The sequence below is a fragment of the Bombina bombina genome, chromosome 1, assembly GCF_027579735.1.
Source record: "Bombina bombina isolate aBomBom1 chromosome 1, aBomBom1.pri, whole genome shotgun sequence".
Taxonomy (NCBI): domain Eukaryota; kingdom Metazoa; phylum Chordata; class Amphibia; order Anura; family Bombinatoridae; genus Bombina; species Bombina bombina.
In genome coordinates this window covers 561,166,487-561,187,119 of record NC_069499.1, presented here as the reverse complement: position 1 = coordinate 561,187,119, position 20,633 = coordinate 561,166,487, and the positions used below count along the sequence as shown (strand labels likewise).

The 20,633-nt window shown below is 40.3% G+C and overlaps 1 protein-coding gene across 1 annotated transcript in view; it reads right to left on the bottom strand.

The window, feature by feature from the left end:
* Window positions 1-20,633, bottom strand: part of ARMC8 (armadillo repeat containing 8) — a gene marked incomplete in the record, with an annotated part of 400,143 nt that overhangs the window by 86,455 nt on the left and 293,055 nt on the right. The window contains 1 exon segment of the mRNA XM_053698755.1: window positions 405-491. Coding sequence (XP_053554730.1) covers window positions 405-491 — 87 coding nt within the window.

The window sequence follows — 20,633 nt, the reverse complement described above, 5'->3', positions numbered from 1 at the left end:
AATTGGAAAGTTGTTTAAAATTGCATGCTCATTCTAAATCGTGAAAAAATTTGGGTTTCATGTCCCTTTAAGGATAGACCCTTTAAGGATAGAGTGAATAATTTGTTCCCAGAAGGGCTGAATAATTGGGCATTGCTGCCATTAATGCAGTAGGGTTTTCCTGCAATTTTGGATTTTGTCTACATTCAACGCAGTATCTAAAAGACAATATAGTAAGCATATTAACATAAGTATAAATAAAAGTGAGTTATTGTCTTAGTTAAGCAAAGCATATTAATTTAAGGTAATACTCATTTGGAGGATGGGCTATTATTAAAAATGCTCATATACTGCACCATTGATTGCGAATTGTGTACAGTAACAATCAGCAAAATTAACCTTTGAAAGGGTTCCATCAAACCAACCTCTTTACTAGGACAGAACTCCAGGAGTAGATTACATAAAGTTGAAGAAGCAACCACTAAGACATCATCGGGGGCATTCTGCAACACCTGGGATAACAAGAAAGAAAAAAAACAGTTCACTAAGTTGGTGGTCCTTAGCAAAACAAGAATAAGAGACATGACAAAAATATCAGTAAAATATCAAATTTGATCGATATAGAAAATACTAAAAAAAAAAAAAACAACAACAAAATGTATGCTTACCTGAGAAACTGATTTCTTTCATGATGGTGAGAGAGCACGAGATATTACATGTGGAATTTGCACTGCAGTCCACTAGGAGGAGGCAAAAACACACAGAAGCACCAGAGCTTAAAGGGACACTAAACCCAATTTTTATTTTCATGATTCAGGTAGAGAATACAATTTTAAACAACATTCCAATTTTATTACAAGACCAGCGACTCCTATTTTGCATTATCTTTCTTTGCTACTCAAATGCAGCCTTTTAAAGAACAATAAGAAATAACAGAACAGATGTTAAAATAACAAAAAGAAGCTAAATGGAGCTTATTATAAAGGCAAGAAAAAACATAATTTATGTAAGAACTTACCTGATAAATTCATTTCTTTCATATTAGCAAGAGTCCATGAGCTAGTGACGTATGGGATATACATTCCTACCAGGAGGGGCAAAGTTTCCCAAACCTCAAATGCCTATAAATACACCCCTCACCACACCCACAAATCAGTTTAACGAATAGCCAAGAAGTGGGGTGATAAGAAAAAAGTGTGAAAGCATAAAAAATAAGGAATTGGAATAATTGTGCTTTATACAAAAAAATCATAACCACCATAAAAAGGGTGGGCCTCATGGACTCTTGCTAATATGAAAGAAATTAATTTATCAGGTAAGTTCTTACATAAATTATGTTTTCTTTCATGTAATTAGCAAGAGTCCATGAGCTAGTGACGTATGGGATAATGACTACCCAAGATGTGGATCTTCCACGCAAGAGTCACTAGAGAGGGAGGGATAAAATAAAGACAGCCAATTCCGCTGAAAATAATCCACACCCAAAACAAAGTTTAAATCTTATAATGAAAAAAACTGAAATTATAAGCAGAAGAATCAAACTGAAACAGCTGCCTGAAGTATTTTTCTACCAAAAACTGCTTCAGAAGAAGAAAACACATCAAAATGGTAGAATTTAGTAAAAATATGAAAAGAAGATCAAGTTGCTGCTTTGCAAATCTGATCAACCGAAGCTTCATTCCTAAACGTCCAGGAAGTAGAAACTGACCTAGTAGAATGAGCTGTAATCCTTTGAGGCGGAGTTTTACCCGACTCGACATAAGCATGATGAATCAAAGACTTTAACCAAGACGCCAAAGAAATGGCAGAGGCCTTCTGACCTTTCCTAGAACCGGAAAAGATAACAAATAGACTAGAAGTCTTTCGGAAAATCTTAGTAGCTTCAACATAACATTTCAAAGCTCTAACTACATCCAAAGAATGCAGTGAACTCTCCTTAGAATTCTTAGGATTAGGACAAAATGAAGGAACTACAATTTCTCTACTAATGTTGTTAGAATTCACAACCTTAGGTAAAAATGTAAAAGAAGTTCGCAACACCGCCTTATCCTGATGAAAAATCAGAAAAGGAGACTCACAAGAAAGAGCAGATAATTCAGAAACTCTTCTAGCAGAAGAGATGGCCAAAGAAACAAAACTTTCCAAGAAAGTAATTTAATGTCCAGAGAATGCATAGGTTCAAACGGAGGAGCTTGAAAAGCCCCCAGAACCAAATTCAAACTCCAAGGAGGAGAAATAACAAGTTTTATACGAACCAAAGCTTGTACAAAACAATAAAAATCAGGAAAACTAGAAATCTTACTGTGAAAAAGAACAGAAAGAGCAAAGATTTGTCCTTTTAAGGAACTTGCAGACAAAACTTATCCAAACCATCCTGAAGAAACTGTAAAATTCTAGGAATTCTAAAAGAATGCCAAAAAAATGATGAGAAAAACACCAAAAAATGCAAGTCTTCCAGACTCGATAATATATCATCCTAGATACAGATTTACGAGCCTGCAACATAGTATTAATTACGGAGTCAGAGAAAACCTCTATGACTGAGAATCAAGCGTTCAATCTCCATACTTTCAATTTAAGGATTTGAGATCCTGATGGAAAAAAAGGACCTTGTGATAGAAGGTCTGGTCTTAACGGAAGAGTCCATGGATGGCAAGGAGCCATGCGGACAAGATCCGCATACCAAAACCTGTGAGGCCATGCTGGAGCCACCAGCAGAATAAACGAACGCTCCTTTAGAATTTTGGAAATCACTCTTGAAAGAAGAACTAGAGGCGGAAAGATATAGCAGGATGATATTTCCAAGGAAGTGACAATGCATCCACTGCTTCCGCCTGAGGATCCCTGGATCTGGACAGATACCTGGGAAGCTTCTTGTTTAGATGAGAAGCCATCAGATCTATTTCTGGAAGTCCCCATATTTGAACAATCTGAAGAAATACCTCTGGGTGAAGAGACCATTTGCCTGGATGTAGCATTTGGAGACTGAGATAATCCGCTTCCCAATTGTCTATACCTGGGATATGAACCGCAGAAAATAGACAGGGGCTGGATTTCGCCCATACAAGTATTTGAGATACTTCCTTTATAGCCAGAGGACTGTGAGTCCCTCTTGATGATTGGCATATGCCACATTTGTGACATTGTCCGTCTGTAAACAAATGAACGACTCTCTCTTTAGAAGAGGCCACGACTGAAGAGCTCTGAAAATTGCACGGAGTTCCAAAATGTTGATTGGAAATCTCACCTCCTGAGATCCCCAAACCCCTTGTGCTGTCAGAAACCCCCATACAGCCCCCCAACCTGTCAGACTTGCATCTGTTGAGATCACAGTCCAGGTTGGAAGAACAAAAGAAGCCCCCTGAACTAAACGATGGTGGTCTGTACCACGTCAGAGGGTGTCGAACAATCGGTTTTAAAGAAATTAAATGCGATATCTTTGTATAATCCTTGCACCACTGGTTCAGCATACAGAGCTGAAGAGGTCGCATGTGAAAATGAGCAAAGGGGAACACGTCCAATGCAGCAGTCATAAGAACCTAGAATTTCCATGCATAAGGCTACCGACGGGAATGATTGAGACTGAAAGTTTCGACAAGCTGAAACCAAATTCAGACGTCTCTTGTCCGACAGAGACAGAGTCATGGACACTGAATCTATCTGGAAACCTAAAAAAGGTTACTCTTGTCTGAGGAATCAACAAACTGATTGGTTAATTGATCCTCCAACCATGTTCTTGAAGAAACAACACTCATAAAAAGCTGGAAAGGATCTTTCCATTGAAAATGAGCAAAGGGAATTGAATCCAATGCTGTTAAAACGTCTATGCATATATAGCAACTGAAGAAAAAAATAGAGACTAAAGGTACCGACAGACGGAACCCAATACAAATTGTCCCTTGTCCGATAGAGACAACGACAGTGACATAAACCATCTGGAAACCTAAAAAAGGTGACCCTTACGTGAGGAATCAAGAACTTTTGAAAAAAAGATCCTCTAACTATGTCCTGAAGAGCAAGAGAATCATATGAGAGTCCGCATCCTCAGGAAATAATCTGAATGAAAACAGAAAAATGAAAAATATGCATTTATTGTATCTAATGAAAACAAATAATGCTATCAGTGACCATAAAAAGGCAGAATAGTTTGAATAAAACTCCAAAACCCAGTTCCTAAAAAAGGAACTGGAAGAAAAACCCCAGAAGATTCCAGGTCTGAGCAGCGCTTGAACCCCATGGGTGCCCAGCCATGCTACAACAGTATCCAAAATATATAGGACAGAAACACACTTAAAGAAAGTGTTAGCCTTACTGGAATAAAATCAAAGAAATTAGGACAAAATAGAACCAAATAAATTTCAAAGAAGTCTTAACCTGCCCCTTACCAGCCAAGCTGGGATACGGCACGTACATCGCAATATTAGGGAGCTGATGTCGAACCCCAATTATAAACATGTTACTTGGGAAAGAACTCAGGAATTTGTTCCTTAATAAGAACAACCAAACTAGTATAAGCCTAAAGTTTAGTCTTAGAACTCAATCTTGAAGCCCATAGTAACAGTTAAGAAATACGGATTTTCTTTTTTTTTTTTTAAAAAATCACAAAATTCTTCTAGCTAAAATAGCTAAAGACATAGAATAACCCTCATTTGCGAATATATTCAATAAAATGAAGACACAAATTAAATCATTAGCATGATAGACCAGTTTAAAGGACCAGTCAAAACAGAGGACTTGCAAAATGCAAAACAACAAGACAAATGCAACAGCACCTAGTCTAGTAAATGTTGTCCCTTTAACAATGCTAAAATAAATCATAATCTGATACTTGATCTTAAAGTAAACAGAAAAAATGAAGCAATTGCAATATCACAGGACCAAGAAAAGTACCTGAAACTAAATAATTTTCCATAAATAAGATACAACTATATAAAGAAAAATAAATATTATTTTGCTATAGAAACAATAGCATAATTAGTAGGAGTAGAGATAGCCCCAATAAATTGGAGAACCCTCCAAATTGAATTTAACTGCTGGCAAAGAATATAGTTTAAAACCTTGAAGAAGGAATAAAAGAGAATTCTCAGCCTATTCCATTCCCTAGTATGGGGAATTGGAAAGAAAACCTCTGAAATCACAGAAGAAAAAAGGCAGAAATAGTGTCAGCTAGTCTTAAAGAACTAGTTACCTTAATATCCAAAATAATCAACACCTCTTCAACAAAGAACAAATGTACTTTAATAAAAAAATTATAAAAAAGTATATTTGTTAGTGTCAATATCTGATGAAGAGAATTTCTGAAAGAGAAAAAAACATCATCAGAGAAGGATAAATCAGTATGTTGTTGGTCATTTGAAACTTCAATAATTAAAAAAGAAGTGAAAAAGACCTAAAAATTGTATTAGAAGGCACGAAGTCAGACAAAGCCTTAATCAGAAAAAAACAGAATTTATGTTTACCTGATAAATTGCTTTCTCCAACGGTGTGTCCGGTCCACGGCGTCATCCTTACTTGTGGGATATTCTCTTCCCCAACAGGAAATGGCAAAGAGCCCAGCAAAGCTGGTCACATGATCCCTCCTAGGCTCCGCCTACCCCAGTCATTCGACCGACGTTAAGGAGGAATATTTGCATAGGAGAAACCATATGTTACCGTGGTGACTGTAGTTAAAGAAAATAAATTATCAGACCTGATTAAAAAAACCAGGGCGGGCCGTGGACCGGACACACCGTTGGAGAAAGCAATTTATCAGGTAAACATAAATTCTGTTTTCTCCAACATAGGTGTGTCCGGTCCACGGCGTCATCCTTACTTGTGGGAACCAATACCAAAGCTTTAGGACACGGATGAAGGGAGGGAGCAAATCAGGTCACCTAAATGGAAGGCACCACGGCTTGCAAAACCTTTCTCCCAAAAATAGCCTCAGAAGAAGCAAAAGTATCAAATTTGTAAAATTTAGAAAAAGTGTGCAGTGAAGACCAAGTCGCTGCCTTACATATCTGATCAACAGAAGCCTCGTTCTTGAAGGCCCATGTGGAAGCCACAGCCCTAGTGGAGTGAGCTGTGATTCTTTCAGGAGGCTGCCGTCCGGCAGTCTCATAAGCCAATCGGATAATGCTTTTAATCCAGAAGGAGAGAGAGGTAGAAGTTGCTTTTTGACCTCTCCGTTTACCAGAATAAACAACAAACAAAGACAAAGTTTGTCTGAAATCCTTAGTAGCTGCTAAGTAAAATTTGAGAGCACGAACTACATCCAAGTTGTGCAACAAACGTTCCTTCTTTGAAACTGGATTAGGACACAAAGAAGGCACAACTATCTCCTGGTTAATGTTTTTGTTAGAAACAACTTTTGGAAGAAAACCAGGTTTAGTACGCAAAACCACCTTATCTGCATGGAACACCAGATAAGGAGAAGAACACTGCAGAGCAGATAATTCTGAAACTCTTCTAGCAGAAGAAATTGCAACCAAAAACAAAACTTTCCAAGATAATAACTTAATATCAACGGAATGTAAGGGTTCAAACGGAACCCCCTGAAGAACTGAAAGAACTAGGTTGAGACTCCAAGGAGGAGTCAAAATTTTGTAAACAGGCTTGATTCTAACCAGAGCCTGAACAAAGGCTAGAACATCTGGCACAGCTGCCAGCTTTTTGTGAAGTAACACAGACAAGGCAGAAATCTGTCCCATCAAGGAACTTGCAGATAATCCTTTTTCCAATCCTTCTCGAAGGAAGGATAGACTCTTAGGAATCTTAACCTTGTCCCAAGGGAATCCTGCAGATTCACACCAACAGATATACCAAATTATGTGGTAATTTTTCTGGTTACAGGCTTTCAGGCCTGAACAAGAGTATTAATAACAGAATCTGAGAACCCTCGCTTTGATAAGATCAAGCGTTCAATCTCCAAGCAGTCAGCTGGAGTGGGTCGAACGGACCTAGAACAAGAAGGTCTCGTCTCAAAGGTAGCTTCCATGGTGGAGCCGATGACATATTCACCAGATCTGCATACCAAGTCCTGCGTGGCCACGCAGGAGCTATCAAAATCACCGACGCCCTCTCCTGATTGATCCTGGCTACCAGCCTGGGGATGAGAGGAAACGGCGGGAACACATAAGCTAGTTTGAAGGTCCAAGGTGCTACTAGTGCATCCACTAGAGCCGCCTTGGGATCCCTGGATCTGTACCCGTAGTAAGGAACTCTGAAGTTCTGACGAGAGGCCATCAGATCCATGTCTGGAATGCCCCACGGTTGAGTGACTTGGGCAAAGATTTCCGGATGGAGTTCCCACTCCCCCGGATGCAATGTCTGACGACTCAGAAAATCCGCTTCCCAATTTTCCACTCCTGGGATGTGGATAGCAGACAGGTGGCAGGAGTGAGACTCCGCCCATAGAATGATTTTGGTCACTTCTTCCATCGCTAGGGAACTCCTTGTTCCCCCCTGATGGTTGATGTATGAACTTGGCCCTCGCTAGCTGAGGCCAAGCTTTGAGAGCATTGAATATCGCTCTCAGTTCCAGAATATTTATCGGTAGAAGAGATTCTACCCGAGACCAAAGACCCTGAGCTTTCAGGGATCCCCAGACCGCGCCCCAGCCCATCAGACTGGCGTCGGTCGTGACAATGACCCACTCTGGTCTGCGGAAGGTCATCCCTTGTGACAGGTTGTCCAGGGACAGCCACCAACGGAATGAGTCTCTGGTCCTCTGATTTACTTGTATCTTCGGAGACAAGTCTGAATAGTCCCCATTCCACTGACTGAGCATGAACAGTTGTAATGGTCTTAGATGAATGCGCACAAAAGGAACTATGTCCATTGCCGCTACCATCAAACCTATCACTTCCATGCACTGCGCTATGGAAGGAAGAGGAACGGAATGAAGTATCCGACAAGAGTCTAGAAGTTTTGTTTTTCTGGCTTCTGTCAGAAAAATCCTCATTTCTAAGGAGTCTATTATAGTTCCCAAGAAGGGAACCCTCGTTGACGGAGATAGAGAACTCTTTTCCACGTTCACTTTCCATCCGTGAGATCTGAGAAAGGCCAGGACAATGTCCGTGTGAGCCTTTACTTGAGGAAGGGACGACGCTCGAATCAGAATGTCGTCCAAGTAAGGTACTACAGCAATGCCCCTTGGTCTTAGCACCGCCAGAAGGGACCCTAGTACCTATGAGAAAATCCTAGGAGCAGTGGCTAATCCGAAAGAAAACGCCACGAACTGGAAATGCTTGTCCAGGAATGCAAACCTTAGGAACCGATGATGTTCCTTGTGGATAGGAATATGTAGATACGCATCCTTGAAATCCACCTTGGTCATGAATTGACCTTCCTGGATGGAAGGAAGAAGTGTTCGAATGGTTTCCATCTTGAACGATGGAACCTTGAGAAACTTGTTCAAGATCTTGAGATCTAAGATTGGTCTGAACGTTCCCTCTTTTTTGGGAACTATGAACAGATTGGAGTAGAACCCCATCCCTTGTTCTCCTAATGGAACAGGATGAATCACTCCCATTTTTAGCAGGTCTTCTACCCAATGTAAGAATGCTTGTCTTCTTATGTGGTCTGAAGACAACTGAGACCTGTGGAACCTCCCCCTTGGAGGAAGCCCCTTGAACTCCAGAGAATAACCTTGGGAGACTATTTCTAGCGCCCAAGGATCCAGAACATCTCTTGCCCCAGCCTGAGCGAAGAGAGAGAGTCTGCCCCCCACCAGATCCGGTCCCGGATCGGGGGCCCGCATTTCATGCTGTCTTGGTAGCAGTGGCAGGTTTCCTGGCCTGCTTTCCTTTGTTCCAGCCTTGCATAGGTCTCCAGGCTGGATTGGCTTGAGAAGTATTACCTTCCTGCTTAGAGGACGTAGCCCTTGGGGCTGATCCGTTTCTGCGAAAGGGACGAAACTTAGGTTTATTTTTGGTCTTGAAAAGACCTATCCTGAGGAAGGGCGTGGCCCTTGCCCCCAGTGATATCAGAGATAATCTCTTTCAAGTCAGGGCCAAAGAGTGTTTTCCCCTTGAAAGGAATGTCAAGCAATTTGTTCTTGGAAGACGCATCCGCTGCCCAAGATTTTAACCAAAGCGCTCTGCGCCACAATAGCAAACCCAGAATTTTTTCGCCGCTAACCTAGCCAATTGCAAGGTGGCGTCTAGGGTGAAAGAATTAGCCAATTTAAGAGCACGAATTCTGTCCATAATCTCCTCATAAGAAGAAGAATTACTAATAATCGCCTTTCCTAGCTCATCAAACTAGAAACACGCGGCTGCAGTGACAGGGACAATGCATGCAATTGGTTGTAGAAGGGAACCTTGCTGAACAAACATCTTTAGCAGACCTTCTAATTTTTTATCCATAGGATCTTGGAAAGCACAACTATCTTCTATGGGTATAGTGGCGCGCTTGTGTAGAGTAGAAACCGCCCCCTCGACCTTGGGGACTGTCTGCCATCAGTCCTTTCTGGGGTCGACTATAGGAAAACAATTTTATAAATATGGGGGGAGGTACTAAAGGTATACCGGGCCTGTCCCATTCTTTACTAACAATGTACGCCACCCGCTTGGATATAGGAAAAGCTTCGGGGGGCCCCGGGGCCTCTAAGAACTTTTCCATTTTACATAGTGGTTCTGGAATGACCAGATAATCACAATCATCCAAATTGGATAACACCTCCTTAAGCAGAGCGCGGAGATGTTCCAACTTAAATTTAAAAGTAATCACATCAGGTTCAGCTTGTTGAGAAATGTTTCCTGAATCTGAAATTTCTCCCTCAGACAAAACCTCCCTGGCCCCCTCAGACTGGTGTAGGGGCCCTTCAGAAACCATATCATCAGCGTTCTCATGCTCTACAGAATTTTCTAAAACAGAGCAGTCGCGCTTTCGCTGATAAGTGGGCATATTGGCTAAAATGTTTTTGATAGAATTATCCATTACAGCCGTTAAATGTTGCATAGTAAGGAGTATTGGCGCACTAGATGTACTAGGGGCCTCCTGTATGGGCAAGACTGGTGTAGACGAAGGAGGGGATGATGCAGTACCATGCTTACTCCCCTCACTTGAGGAATCATCTTGGGCATCATTTTTACTAAATTTTTTTATGACATAAAATACATATAGTTAAATGAGAAGGAACCTTGGTTTCCCCACAGTCAGAACACAATCTATCTGGTAGTTCAGACATGTTAAACAGGCATAAACTTGATAACAAAGCACAAAAAACGTTTTAAAATAAAACCGTTACTGTCACTTTAAATTTTAAACTAAACACACTTTATTACTGCAATTGCGAAAAAGTATGAAGGAATTGTTCAAAATTCACCAAAATTTCACCACAGTGTCTTAAAGCCTTAAAAGTATTGCACACCAAATTTGGAAGCTTTAACCCTTAAAATAACGGAACCGGAGCCGTTTTTATATTTAACCCTTTTACAGTCCCTGGAATCTGCTTTGCTGAGACCCAACCAAGCCCAAAGGGGAATACGATACCAAATGATGCCTTCAGAAAGACTTTTCTATGTATCAGAGCTCCACACACATGCAGCTGCATGCCATTGTTCTCAAAAACAAGTGCGCCATACCGGCGCGAAAATGAGGCTCTGACAATGATTAGGGAAAGTCCCTAAAGAATAAGGTGTCTAAAACAGTGCCTGCCGATATAATCTTATCAAAATACCCAGATTAAATGATTCCTCAAGGCTAAATATGTGTTAATAATGAATCGATTTAGCCCAGAAAAAGTCTACAGTCTTAATAAGCCCTTGTGAAGCCCTTATTTACTATCTTAATAAACATGGCTTACCGGATCCCATAGGGAAAATGACAGCTTCCAGCATTACATCGTCTTGTTAGAATGTGTCATACCTCAAGCAGTAAGAGACTGCACCCTGTTCCCCCAACTGAAGTTAATTGCTCTCAACAGTCCTGTGTGGAACAGCCATGGATTTTAGTTACGGTGCTAAAATCATTTTCCTCATACAAACAGAAATCTTCATCTCTTTTCTGTTTCTGAGTAAATAGTACATACCAGCACTATTTTAAAATAACAAACTCTTGATTGAATAATAAAAACTACAGTTAAACACTAAAAAACTCTAAGCCATCTCCGTGGAGATGTTGCCTGTACAACGGCAAAGAGAATGACTGGGGTAGGCGGAGCCTAGGAGGGATCATGTGACCAGCTTTGCTGGGCTCTTTGCCATTTCCTGTTGGGGAAGAGAATATCCCACAAGTAAGGATGACGCCGTGGACCGGACACACCTATGTTGGAGAAATATTTCTTATAAATCTTCTAATTTCTTGTACTTAAGAATGGAAATGTATAAAGCATAAATACTAATGGAATCTGCACGTAAAAGTATATAATAATAACTTATTACAAACCATAGCTAAAGATAAACATTTATAACATTTAAAATAAATGAACTTAGCTTTGGTAGAACTGAAACTCAGTTAAGCATTTTTCCAGAAGTGGCTTCTGACTCAGGGTCACTCGTAGACATCTTGCAATATGTAATAGAAAAAACAACATATAAAGCAAAATCGATCAAATTCCTTAAATGACAGTTTCAGAAATGGGAAAAAATGCTAGTGAACAAGCTTCTAGCAACCAGAAGCAATAATTAATGAGACTTAAATAATGTGGAGACAATAGTGACGCCCATATTTTTTTAGCGCCAAAAAAGACCCACATTATTTGGCGCCTAAATGCTTTTGGCGCCAAAAATGACGCCACATCCGGAACGCCGACACTTTTGGCGCAAAAAAACGTCAAAAAAATGACGCAACTTCAGGCGACACGGATGACGCCGGAAACAGAAAAAAAATTTGCGCAAAAAAAGTCGGCGCCAAGAATGACGCAATAAAATGAAGCATTTTCAGCCCCCGCGAGCCTAATAGCCCACAGGGAAAAGTCAAATTTTAAGGTAAGAAAAAAAATTGATTGATTCATATGCATTATCCCAAATATGAAACTGTCTGTCTGAAATAAGGAACGTTGAACATCAAGGCAAATAAATGTTTGAACACATATATTTAGAACTTTTATATAAAAGTGCCCAACCATAGCTTAGAGTGTCACAGAAAATAAGACTTACTTACCCCAGGACACTCATCTACAAGTAGTAGAAAGCCAAACCAGTACTGAAACAAGAATCAGTAGAGGTAATGGTATATATAAGAGTATATCGTCGATCTGAAAAGGGAGGTAAGAGATGAATCTCTACGACCTATAACAGAGAACCTATGAAATAGACCCCGTAGAAAGAGATCATTGAATTCAAACAGGCAATACTCTCCTCACATCCCTCTGACATTCACTGCACGCTGAGAGGAAAACCAGGCTCCAACCTGCTGCGGAGCGCATATCAACGTAGAATCTAGCACAAACTTACTTCACCACCTCCACAGGAGGCAAAGTTTGTAAAAACTGATTTGTGGGTGTGGTGAGGGGTGTATTTATAGGCACTTGAGGTTTGGGAAACTTTGCCCCTCCTGGTAGGAATGTATATCCCATACGTCACTAGCTCATGGACTCTTGCTAATTACATGAAAGAAATAGCCCATCAGAGAAGGGAATAGACTATAAACTGGCTCATATGCTGTAAATCCTCCTCTTTCTTTTGCTGCTCAACTCAGATAAGTAGTGCAATATTTGTCCCTAATATTTCAACTCTCTCTTTTTTCATATATATTGTATTTCCTTCAATAAATATTATTTATTCGTTTTGCCTTTATTTTATATGTAATTTGTACTGTTATTTCATTATTTGTATGTACCGTTTTTTCCCATTTTTTTCTCTTTCAACTCTTTTTTCCTTAAATGCCTTTTTTATAGCCTCCCATGTCTTCGGTTTTACTACCTTTTATTTTTCCTTAGTGTCCGCTTTTACGTTGCTATTTAACTTGTCCCCTTAATGTTTTTATGTCAACTGCATTTTTTACCTGCCTCTTCTATCCCCTTGCCGCGCGCTTCCGCCCATTGCCATTTTGTGGGCCGGCCTTCCCTTCCTGCCACTTGCGCTGATGTAGTTTACGGTTTCTTCTCACAGTCAGCCTCCATCTCCTACCGATCAACGTAACTTTGTTGCTAATTGTTAAACTCGGTCAGGAATTTGTTTATTCATTCACTTTAGTTATTATTAAGCCTGAATTACCATCTACTGGCCAAGTTTATTTAAAGTGAAGGTCAATTTTCATCAATGAGTGCCCGGTTTTTAAAAATACTTTTTAAAACAGGGGCACTTTCATTGATGAAAATTAACATTGCACTGGATTTTAAGAAATACTTACCTTTTTCTCCTGCAAAACCGGATCGCCGATCTCAGCCTCAGTTCCTCTGTAGTGACGTCAGAAATGACAAAAACCGGTTTCCTCCAATCATGGCTTGCACCCCAGAGCGTCCAGCTCGTGATGCCTGGCTGTGATTGGAGGAAGCCAGTTTCGTCATTGCTGTTGTCTACAGCAGGAAGAAGAAGGAGGGAGATCGTCGATCCGGCATTGCAGGAGTAAAAGGTAAGTATTTCTTAAAATCCAGTGCAATGTTAATTTTCATCAATGAAAGTGCCCCTGATTTTAAAAGTATTTTTAAAAACCGGGCACTCATTGATGAAAATTGACCTTCACTTTAAAGTTTTCATTATTGGAATTGTTTTAGGCAATATTAGTTCAACTTTAATAATAATTTTATAACGTTTTTTTCTGTCAAGAAAATTTTTATTCAAATTGCTCTGGGACTGTTTTGGTTTTTATTTAATATAGATGCAGGGAGTTTATTTAATATTTATTTATACATTTTCCACATATTTTATTATAATGTCTGAAAATCCAGTATGTACTTCTCCCTTAACTGTTCAAGTAGTTCAAACCATGATTGATTCTTCTATGAACAATTTGTATAATAAAATGTCCTCACTGATGGGTATTAAAGAGAAAAAGAAATCTTTAAAAAGAAAAAACCCTTCAATTGCCTTTAAAGCAAGTAAAAAACATATCAAAATCTCGTCAGCTTCTGTCTGACTCAAATATTCCTCACAGCAAAAAAACAGCAGGAACAAAAACCGCTGTAAAAAGGACCCTGCACCCCAAGGGTACTCAAATGGGGGATACTAATATATGTTTAAAGTCAAAATCAAAAACTAAATCTTATGAGAAGATATCATCCTCAAATTCTGATACCTCAGATGAGGAAGATTATACAGATATTAATTCTGATTTATTTAACGATTCTGATGATTCACCAGCAGCTAAAAAACATAAAAAGATGTCTAAAAAATTTAATGATTTTATTGAGAACGAAGAAGATTTTACTGATTGTTTAGGAAATCCCAGGTTTAAACCAGATGATTTACATCATCCTCGCTCTGCCGAGTGGTGTCCACCTATTGAGTTGGCAAAATTTATAGATTACCAACTCCGTAAACCCTTAAAAAAGCAGTCCCGCAACAAAATGAGAGCAGAGTGTCCTCGTCCCCTTCTCCCCAAAAATGCTTCCACTACCCCAGAAGTTGATCCCAAAATTTTAAAATTATCTGGAACACCTGGTTATAAACTAAAGAAGGGCATTGACAGATCATGGAAGATTTGTCAAGACAAATTATTAGATTCAGTTGGCCCTATAACCAAATTATTTGAGTTATCCGAACAAGGAGTGGCAGAAAATTCTCCCCTAGACCCTTATATAGTTCGAGAATGGGTCCAGAGACTTCTCTGTTTTGTGGGAAATACCAATTGTGCTATGTCCTGTGAGAGACGGCGCAACATCCTAGGCAAAATTGACCCTAAGATATCTGATTTTTCTTCCAATAATATTGCCTCTGACGAAAATGGTCTCTTATTTATAGACTCTTATTTGAAAGATTTAAATCAATACGTTAACACCTTCTCTGACTTGAACAAAGTCAAAACATCGGTCAAGAATTTTTTTATCCCGACCAGGGTTTTTCTGACAGGGCCGGGAGAGGCAGAGGCCGCTTTCCCGGCCGCCAATCTTACTTATCCAGGTCTCATTATTTCCCCCACCAATCCCAATATCCTTCCCAGTATCAACCACAATACCAAATAAATTTTCAAGAACCCTCTACCCTCTTCCTTCTTCCCTTCGAGAGGACGTCCCTGAAGTCAAAGAGGATTTAGGAGCAGAGCAAGAGCTAGACAAGCTCCAGGTAAATTTGTTATTTCCTCCCCTTGTTCCTTTTTTTCCAGAAAAAATTGGTGGCAGACTCGCCCTGTTTGCCCAATATTGGTTTGCAATTACCTCCAAGCAGTGTCAGGTATTCATATAGAGTTCACGTCTCTTCCAATCCAAATCAAATTTCCTCAACCCATTCATTTCTCTCAAGAAGACACTTTTTGGTCAGAAAAGAAATTTCAACCCTTTTTTCCAAAAAAGCAATTCTTCCAGTTTTTCAACCTCACAATATTTATTTAACCAACTTATTTTTAATAAAAAAAAGAAAAACAATCAGTTCAGACCAGTTATAAATCTAAAATCCCTAAATGCTTATGTTGTATACCATCATTTCAAAATGGAAGGCATACACTTGCTAAGAGAATGTTTAAGAGAAAACGATTGCTTAGTTTGTCTGGATCTCACAGACGCCTACCTTACTCTGCCAATCGCTCAAGAACACTGGAAGTTTTTGACCTTCCGTTAGGAAGACCATTTTTGGAATTTCACCTGTCTTCCTTTCGGTCTGTCTTCCGCCCCTTGGATTTTCACCAAATTACTCAAACCTGTAGTGGCTTGGTTGAGACTTCGGGGTGTTCGTCTGATAATTTATTTAGACAACATTTTAATAATGGACCAAGATTTTTTCTCTCTTCAAGGTCATCTTTCTTCCACAATTTCCTTATTTGAATTGTTAGGTTTCATCGTGAACAAGCAGAAGTCAGTTCTATTCCCTACCAGATCTTTAATTTTTGTGGGCTTCCAAATAGATACTGTTCTTTCCACCTTGAGTCTTCCTTCAGACAAGGTGAAGAACATCAAGAAAGAAATTTCCAAAACGTTATCCAAAGACTCGGTTCCTATCAGAACTATAGCCAGAATAGTAGGTTTACTATCATCCTCTATTCAGGCTATATTTCCTGCTCCGTTACATTATCGCAAACTTCAGACACTGAAAATTCTTCATTTGAGAAAAGGTTTTTCTTACTCTCATTTCATCCCTTTGTCTTCAGAAGCCAAAGAAGAACTTTCCTGGTGGCTTTCCCATTTGGAAGCTTGGAATGGGAGAGCTATTTTTGGCAAGACTCCCGATTTTATTATAGAATCCGACGCCAGTCTTTCAGGCTGGGGAGCGCGTTGTGGCCCCTCCATTACAGGTGGCAAATGGACATTGGAGGAGAAACGTTTTCACATCAATTGTTTAGAATTATTGGCTGGCTCGTTTGCAGTCAAAAGTTTTGCCAAATGTTCTTCTCCAGTCTCTATTCTCCTACGTATGGAAAATATTTCTGCGGTGCAGTATCTCAATCGTTTGGGAGGTACCAAGTCCAGGGATTTGTCCAATATAACCAAAGAGTTTATTCATCTTTTTTTGGACAGGAATATTTCTATCAAAGCAGAATATATTCCAGGACAATCAAATTCAGCGGCAGATTGGGGGATCTCGTCATTTGACGGATTTTAGCGACTGGAGGTTGGACAGGAGCATTTTCCTCTCTCTTCAATCTCTCAGGGGTCCCTTTTCTTTGGCTCTTTTTGCATGCAGGACCAATTTCCAGATTTGTCCGTACTTCAGCTGGCGTCCAGACCCGGAGGCAGCAGCCATAGATGCTTTTCTTCATCCATGGCCTCTTCAGAAAGCTTATGCTTTCCCTCCTTTTTCGATGATGCCGAGGACAATTTCAACAATTCGCAGGGATCTGTTATGTTTAACAATTGTGACCCCCCTTTTGGCCGACCCAATCATGGTACCCCTCTCTGTTGGAGATGTCCATCAATCTCCCGATCCTGTTTCCTTCCCTTGCCCCATCTTCTCACAAATCCAGAGGGCAATTGTCACAGTCTAGTTCTCCAAGGCTCTCTTCTCCTAGTAGCATGGACAATCTCAGGGGACCCTGGTCTCTCAGAGGACTTTCGGAGGGAGCTAGATCCCTCATTCAGGATTCCTGGGCCCCAGGTACTCGTAGATGCTACTTCGCCGCATGGTCTAAATGGTCTTGCTGGTGCTTGCGGAGACACTTGGATCCCGTTTCTTCGGATTTAACAGAAATTAACAACTACCTCATCTTTTTGATTCAGGTCTTGCGTATAGAACCATTAATGTCCATCAATCAGCTATTTCTGACAGGCATAATTTAATTAATAATCTTCCCATCGGCAAACACCCTTTAATTTGTAGGGTTCTCAAGGCCATCAGATTAAAACGTCCTCCGGTCCCAAAACATGAATTTTTCTGGGATGTGGATCTAATTTTTTTCTCTTTTTAAATCTTGGCCTGATAATATTTCCTTATCCTTAAAACGACTTTCTGCTAAACTTGCTACTCTTCTCTGCTTAATTTTTTTTAGAAGAGTTTCTGATGTAAAAGCTTTAGATTGGAATTCTAAATGTTTCTCTCCTGAAGGAGTTACCTTTTTTCTTTCACGTAGAACTAAGACTCTTTCTACCTCCATTTTCTACCCTTATCTTCCTTCCGAACCTTCTCTGTGTGAGGTTGAATGTTTAAAATCTTATGAGTCTAGAACTATGACCTTTAGAAAACCATCTGCTAATCAACTTTTGATTTCTTTCGTTCCTCCTTATGCTTCTTTCACTTCTACTTCTATTGCAAGGTGGGTTAAATGGGTCATGAAAGAAGCCGGTATTGATATATCTTTTTCGGCTCATTCTATTAGAGGTTCTGCTGCCTCGAAGGCCTTTTTTAAAATCTGCTCCTCTTCAACAAATTTTGAATGCGGCAGATTGGTCTTCAGACTCCATTTTCAAGCAATTTTATTTCAGACCCATTCAACACGCCTCTCTTAATTTATTCTCTTAATATGCTTTAAACTTGCAAAATAAGAGTCTCTGGTCTTGTAATAAAATTCCGATTATCCTAATCCTTTGAAGGTATAATCTAGATTTTATTAAAGACACAGAGATGATTATTTTCCCACCTCAAATATGTTATTTTTTCCCACCCTTTTGTTGGTGTATATTATTAATATTTTTTGTCTTTAACAGTTTCCATATGAATACAATCCTTTTCTGGTATCTGTATTCATACCCTCAAACCAAGAAGTTCACCAATCATCAAATGGATCCAGGATTTCTTTCCTGTCTTCAATCAAACGCATCAATTCCTGGAGTTTCTTCAATCAATTCTTCAAGTCGTTGGCTTTTATAATCCTATGTTGTTTTGGACTATTTGGACTTTTTATGGTGCTTAATATTCTGTTCGTTGTGAGCATCAGTTAAGAAAGAGGAGGACTGACAGCATATGAGCCAGTTTATAGTCTATTCCCTTCTCTGATTGGCTATTTTTCTTGCCTTTATAATAAGCTCCATTTAGCTTCTTATTGTTATTTTAACATCTGTTCTGTTATTTCTTATTGTTCTTTAAAAGGCTGCATTTGAGTAGTAAAGAAAGATAATGCAAAATACTCGTCTCTGTGTCTTTAACAAAATCTAGATTATACCTTCAAAGGATTAGGATAATCGGAATTTGCTTCTATAATCTAATTTTCTTCATTTTATAGATATTCTTTGTTGAAGAAATTGCTAAGGACATGGTGAGCCAATCACGAGGCACCTATGTGCAGCCATCAATCAGCAGCTTCTGCGCCTATCTAGATATGCTTTTTAGCATATAATATCATGAGAATGAAACAAATTAAATAATAGGAGTAAATTAGAAAGTTGTTTAAACGTGCATGATTTTTCGAAATCATGAAAGAAAAAATGTGTGTTTAATTTCCCTTTAAATCCCTCCCTCGCTCCCAAGGGACCATCTAACGTCCCAACCCTGGAGACCTAGAGAGACAAGGTAGATCCCATCCCTCACACAGCGTGCAATCCGCACTATGAGAGAGCGACCGAGGGATAAAAACCACCCCCGGAAACCATCTAAAAATAGCACCATAAATCTTATCGTGCTCCAGATGAAGCCACAGGCTTCCCTCTGCAACAGAAGTCTAGCAGACTCCAGTCGTGAACACTAGCCAACCAAGCTAGGGACGGCACCAGGACTCCCACAGAGGAAAAATTCCGAAGGAGTGCAGAAACCATCTCCCTCCCAGGAAAAACAAGGAAGTAGGAGAGCATCCTAAACCGGCAGAGAAAGTCCGCTGCTGAGGAAGGAAACACCACAAAGCCTCCCAGTGAAGGAGGGATCACAAGATCTAAGTAAGATACACGGTCAAGGCTCAATCAAGCAGACAGACCTCTGCCCCCCTCTCCGTGACAACTGACTCAGCACCAAAGCGGCTGGCAATGTCTGAAAGCAGGGAAATAAACCCTTCCCCCTACCACCCAGATCCTCAGTAAGGAAAAAATGAGGGGAACTAAATTGAACGGTACCAATGGGTAGAGCAAACTTCACCATTTGCTAACAAGACTGGCATGATAACCAACTAAGCTATGACAGAACATAGGACGAGCTCGGGTTCCATGACCCAGACACAGATCCTTACCCTACAAGAAGGGACACTCCCAGGCAAAAAAGAGACTACACTGAAACAACAGTGATGGCACGATACCAGAATCCAACCCTTCATGACATCCTGTACGCAAGGCAGGGGTGACACCACTTAACAGAGGAAGACCTCCTGGGCTCAAGGTGGATACTGCGGTATGCCCCAATCTCCCTAAGGGGTGGAGAAAGCCAAATATAACCACTCGCCCGCCCACAGGCATGGAGTATGCGGCAGCAGACTGACGGCAAAGGCAATACCGATTGTATTAGAACCATCCGGCTGCAACAGCCGGCTCCGTGGAAAAACAAACCGCCATTGAGAACACCTTTAAGGTGCAAATAGCTGCAACAGATAGCCACTGCAATCATCCGTTTGCTAGACAGCTAAACTACCCATCAGGCTATTTCCAAGTCTCCGATAAGAGAAAAACAAAAACCCCTGAAAGGGCAAGTATAAGTCAAAACCAGAAGGACTGAACTGCCCAAAACCAATCTAAGAGATTCAGACAGATTTCCAAGACAAGAACATTTCCGGGAAACCGGACATCCGGAAACCAGAGCCGGCTACAAGGTAGTAACCCCTGAGGAACCATAGGGATACCTTACACAGAGAAAATGTACCCCAGGAGATGCAACCAAAGCCACATCCAAAGGTCCTTGGACACTGGATGTTCGCTAAGCATCCCAGAGACAGAGAGCATCTCCTAAAGGCTCGAGGGACAACATCCCAGAGTTAGAGCTCAAAACTAGATAATCCAGTTTGAGAATACAAACAATCCCTTCAGGATCAACCTCCCGGATACCCCCACAGCTCAAGGAATTAACAATGGACAAGGCTCACAATTCCTGAACTGAGAAATCTTAAGTAAGGGCAGCTCCAGAAAAAACAATGGAAACAAACGCATTCTCCAGAGCCCCAAAACATGGGAGCAGACGAGAAGCAGTAGAAGGAAGAAAAATGCCGTAAATGCCGACCTTCCCAAACAGATGACCTCCCACCAGCCCCAAGAATGGGAAAAAAGAAGCCTGAGACACCTCGACCCCTTA